Below are 5,264 nucleotides of genomic sequence, written 5' to 3' on the forward strand. Positions count from 1 at the left end.
CTCACTCCTTTGTAACAACTAAGGCAAAAATGTAATTAATTAAGAAAATATTTTCAGGACCCCACCTTGATGTTTCGGGACCCAAAGACCCCAACTTTGGGAAACACTGTATTAGAGGATGTACAGCTAAAACTCAACATTGCATTTCTTGTGCTTATTAAACAGAAATATTAGATGTTAATTTAAAGTGCAACAAAAACCAAATTATGTATATATAAAAATGTTTGCTTATAGGTGCAAACTAAAGTAAATGAATTGTGATTTTATTTTCTTACATGGAGGCATATTTTTCAATGATTTGTTTGGTTTTGGTTTCATTAGAAGCAAATATTAAAATTTGATATACAATTGTACGACCTAAAGTTGAGGGTTTTATATGAATACAAACATTAATATTCCATGTAGATGCTACAAATTTGACAAAATGTCCAAAGTAAATAAGGAAATAAAAACAAAATATCCAATGATTTGTCAGCCAGACAATAATGAAATAATTAAAAAAGAAAAGATAAAGACGGAGGTTTGGAGATTACTTTGAGAATGTACTGTAGTTGAAATACTGTGCTGACAGGAGTGATGTATTGACATTCTCAAACTTTATGAGCTGCATTCCAGTTGGTAGAATCAACAGTTAGACTTGAGAAAGTTCTGAGTGCCACTGAGTGACATATCATACCTTCAACTAATGAGGTAAGTAGAGTGACATTGGCTGCCTTCCTTCTTCCTGCAGGCAGGTTAAGACCAATTTTATCCAGCTTTTCTCTCAAAGAACGGCCTCCATTTTTTGACTTTGCCCTGTAGAGTTTAAAAAAACAACAACAAAAGACTGAGTTAACCAACATGAAAGCAACCGCAAAATTACACAAACAACGACTTCTCTTGTGTCGAAATATCCAGAAAATTGTAACTAGAAAATTAGTACAATTAAAAGGTATTTATCACTTAATAAAGTTCCTTTTTTTATTACTATTTGCCCAAGGATGTAAAACACATGCATTAAAAGAAATCAGCTAAAAAGCCACGTGGAAACTGAATAAACAGAATAAATAGCATGTCAGATTGGGGCTCGTATAAAATCTTTGATAACACATTATGACGACAATCTAATCTGGAGCTCAATATCCTTAAAACAAATGGTAATCCAAATCTAAACACAGCTGAGATATTACGTATTTACAGAAGCATTTAAACCCCTGACGACATGGCCGACTCAGTTTTCTGCATGACTGGACAGCCAGCTCTCCCTCCCTTTTTGTTGCGGGTGAGAGACGGACCATCTTTAGGGAAGCATGTGTCTCTGATGCCTTCACCCCGTCATCCTGATCCCCCCCCCCACCACCACCTTTGTCTTTCTGCTAACGAACCCACTCCCATTGCTGTATGACCTACTTAAAACTGACTGTGTTTGTGTACGTGAGTGCACATGTGCATGTCAGCATGAACAAAGACACATGGGAAGTGGCAATCATGTACTCCAGCTAAAAACAAAACAAACACTGCGATCAGGAAAAGGTAACCTCTCAGTCCCTCAACACGTAAGTGCCATAAAGTCAACTGCTCTGACACGGATAAAACTACACATCGAACAATTTCATGAACACACACACACATAAACACATAAACACAACTACAGAGTTATCAGATTTAGACCAACAGTGTTGATGTAGCAAATCTTCAAAGGAAGCGCTAAACTAAAACTGCAGACAACACAAAGAATATCATGAACCTTGCACAAAAAAGTGTTGAATAAAGCCGTGCTATGCATTTAAAAAAGTATTTCCCAGGAGCCACTGAGCTTCATGCCACGGATTGTGTCTACAGTTTCACAAAGCAATTATCACTCACATCTAAAGCACTCAAACAATCTTCCTGTATTTTATGAAACTCTTTTTCAGAGCGGGGGTGTTGTGGGGGGGGGGGGGATTAGAGTGCATAGAGAGAAAAATAAAATTAAACCCAACCAAGCTGTCACACTGAATGAGCTTGAGGCCCTGACCTGCGTAAAACCCCTCCCAGGAGCGACGCGTTCAGGCACTCTGGGGGTGACAAACGTCTCTGGACTTCAGCCACGGTGACCTTGTACTTGGACGTGGAGCTCAGCAAGGAAAGACGACCCGGTACGGAGCAGAACACCTCTGTCGGATTTGATACCATGCCCAGCAGGGACTCTTTCTGGAAGGGAAGGCCCAGTGTGTTACCTTTCGGTAGTGTGACAGGGCCTGCGGGGGAAGAGCAAAAGATGGATGTTTACGCTTAAGAGAAAATTACAGAAAAAAAAAAACAACAGAAAAATCAACAGAAAAATAATGCACTGTGATTTGTGTAATAGTTAACATTTGTATAATCCACGTTTCCAGTTAATGTACATAAGCTCTAACCTTAATCCTCATGCCAAAACTGGGATTTTTTGCATGTATTCACAAGACAGAAAGTGTGTGTACAACTCCACACAACTGAGAAAACCAGAGACTATTAAAGGAGTGTTTACAAGAAGCATCTCAAACCTTTTGAAGTATTTGTGGTTTTCGAAACATTAAATGCCTGATGGTTAGCCCTTACTGCAAACACCATCCACAAACAGACTGCCGCTCATCTGAGCCCTATAAGCTTCTGCATTATTTAATCTCAAAATAAAACACTTGTGATCTTAATTGGGTGACTTTGATGCAGCAAAATTGGAGAAAATGAAACACTTCACAGTTTGGATTGTTTTCTTTTGGAAATCAAAATACACACAAAAAAAACTGACAGTCTTTAGACAAAAAAATAAAATAAATAAAATAAAAAACAGCACACCACACTACAAAATACAGCTATCTTCATCCTCACCAGCAAGAATGCCCCCCTGATAATAAGTCCTCTGTAAGCGATCAAGGTTCCTGCCACCTCGTAGTCCTAATACTGAGACAGAAATCACAGAGTCACATGGATGTTTTAATTCTCCTCTGGGGCACATGCTTGGGAATGACATATTGTTTACAAGTGGAAAACCTAGATTGCCTATAGCGTTCCCTTCAGCATGGGAACAACATAATGAGCCATCACTGATTTGTGTTACAAATGCAGACGACGTGCTTTGTTGTACTGCATGAACTTTTTGCATGCTCTATCTACTCGCCCATCTATCTATCTACCCATGTATCTTTCTAACGTCGAAACAAATCAACAAATCTAAGGGGTGATGTGACGTTGGTCCTTATTTTCCGCTCAGACGTTGTTTAATAGAGCCTCAAAGACAAAACCACACGAATAAGTTTCTCCCTTCAAACAGTTCATGCCTGAACAAACTACCAAACTGCCCTTCACATGCAAGCCTAATGCCACACCCCAACAAAAAAAAAAAAAGCTGGTCCTGCAGAGCACCAAACACAGCTTCAAGATCAACTCCTAAATTCCTGGTAGAGTGAACAGAAAGAACGGAGGTGGGGTGGGAGTGGGGGGGGTGCAAACTTAAAAAAAAGGGCCTAAAGATGATCCGAAGCTTTCCTCTTCTTTCTCAGTCAACACGGCCGTTGCCAGGTTGCTCAATTTTCCTGTCATGTCAGCCACAGCCTGGCGAGTTTGAAAAGGGGGGGGGATCCGTTCTCTCTCGCTGGGAATCCATTCAAGCACCTTTCCCCTGGCAGAATGGGCGAAGGATCACATCGGGCTTAGGCGAGTGCAGCTCGTGGCTGTGAGGATTATCGTTGTGTGCAGTGTTAGTACAAATAGAAGACTCCTCCTGCGTTCTGCGCTAACGACTGAATGCCCTGACATGCCGCTGTAGAGGCATGACATCTCTAAAGCTGCACAGAATGAAAAAAACAGCACAAGTCCTTGAAGTAAAGTTCCAGTTCCTGTTAGTAATTACTGCATGTTTGTACAAACAGTACGTACTGCAGGCAGAGTTTACCAACAGAACCACCTTTTTTTTTCCTCTCCCCTCGCTCCTTTTATTTCCCTTTTTAACAGTGATAAAGACTAGGGATCACAAACTGAGCACATTTCCTCACTCTGCTGTTGTCTTTTCTCTTCTCTACATGTTTATTGTAATTATTTCTATCAATAACATGTTTTTTTGTCTCTTTTCCAGAAGAAGGTGCACCTGGACCAGTTCTTCTGTGTTTGCCTGCGTCTCTTTCCTGTCCCCCAAACCAGCCGGTCGAGGCAGATGGCTGCCTGTCCTGAGCCTGGTTCTGCTGGAGGTTTCTTCCTGATTAGCAGGGAGTTTTTCCTCTCCACCGTTTGCTCAGAGACTGTGATGAAGTGATTCAACACAATCTGCTGGCTTCTTCTTTAGATTGTTCTTGTTTTCATGTACAGTGCCCTGAGACAACGTATGTTGTGACTTGGCGCCATATAAATAAACTGAACTGAATTGAATTAAAGTTGGCACAACTCACCTTTTTTTATAACCGTCTGATCTGCCATAATAATACTGTGGTCATCCACGTGCTGATTAAAAAAGAAAGAAGTGCACAAGCTCAATAAAAAAAACATTAAATAAAAATAGTACAAGTAGTAATAATTATATTTTTGTGGAGAAAAGCACTTTATTAGCTGACCAGCTTCTTGTTTTACTTATGAAATAATTTAATGAATAAATAAAATAATAAAGTTTGACATTAACTCAGTGATTGCTTGTTTTCCACATGTTAACTGAAGTTAGCCCACGTCAGGCCATGATCTGGTCCACTTACCTGAGCTTCTTCCAGCGCGTGGCTCATGTCGTGCATCCCCATGTTGTCCACCATAACGGGGGACTCCAGGCTGTGCGCGTGCGGGGGCAGCAGCTCCGGCCGGCGGAACCCTTCCCTCCTCACCCCGGACGAGCCTCCCTCCAGGCCCAGGATCTGACTCGTCAGCCCGCTCCTCCCGAGCCCCTCCTGGCCCTGGCGGCCGGGCCACGGCTGCTGCTGGTTCGAGGAGGGCGTCTGGTGGATGGAGTTCATGTTGAAGGGGTCGCCGAGGTGGGAGTAAGGGTCACCGGACTGCGGGTAGGGGATGGGCTGGTACGGCGGMGGGAAGTACGGGGGCTGGAAGTCCGAGCTGGCCGTGTGCGAGAGGGAAGGAGACGGACTGTAGAGGTGCTGGCTGACCGCTGGCAGGTGAGGCAGCCGGGGATTCCCATTGCTGTTACCGTCATGCCTTTCCTGAGGGACGGAAGAGAAGAACTGAGAGGAAGCAGATGGCAGGTGGGACGTTTTGTCGCTCAGGGGGGATAGGGTGTCAGGTAAACACTGATACCATGTAAAATAATGGATTTAAAAAATAATGTTTCTTTT

At 42.4% G+C, this 5,264-nt stretch overlaps 1 protein-coding gene across 2 annotated transcripts in view; it reads right to left on the reverse strand.

Moving 5' to 3' along the window:
* Positions 1 to 676: 676 nt before the first annotated feature.
* The window catches only part of tfap2c (transcription factor AP-2 gamma (activating enhancer binding protein 2 gamma)), a gene marked incomplete at its 3' end in the record, with an annotated part of 5,483 nt that continues 895 nt past the window's right edge, over positions 677 to 5,264 (reverse strand). Inside the window, 5 exon segments of one of the 2 annotated variants that reach the window (XM_014008612.1) lie at positions 677 to 795; positions 1,997 to 2,219; positions 2,830 to 2,901; positions 4,383 to 4,434; positions 4,680 to 5,132. In XM_014008612.1, the coding sequence (XP_013864066.1) occupies positions 677 to 795; positions 1,997 to 2,219; positions 2,830 to 2,901; positions 4,383 to 4,434; positions 4,680 to 5,132 (919 nt within the window). 2 annotated transcript variants of the gene reach the window in all.

This window comes from Austrofundulus limnaeus, unplaced genomic scaffold (assembly GCF_001266775.1).
Source record: "Austrofundulus limnaeus strain Quisiro unplaced genomic scaffold, Austrofundulus_limnaeus-1.0 Scaffold51, whole genome shotgun sequence".
NCBI classification, from domain to species: domain Eukaryota; kingdom Metazoa; phylum Chordata; class Actinopteri; order Cyprinodontiformes; family Rivulidae; genus Austrofundulus; species Austrofundulus limnaeus.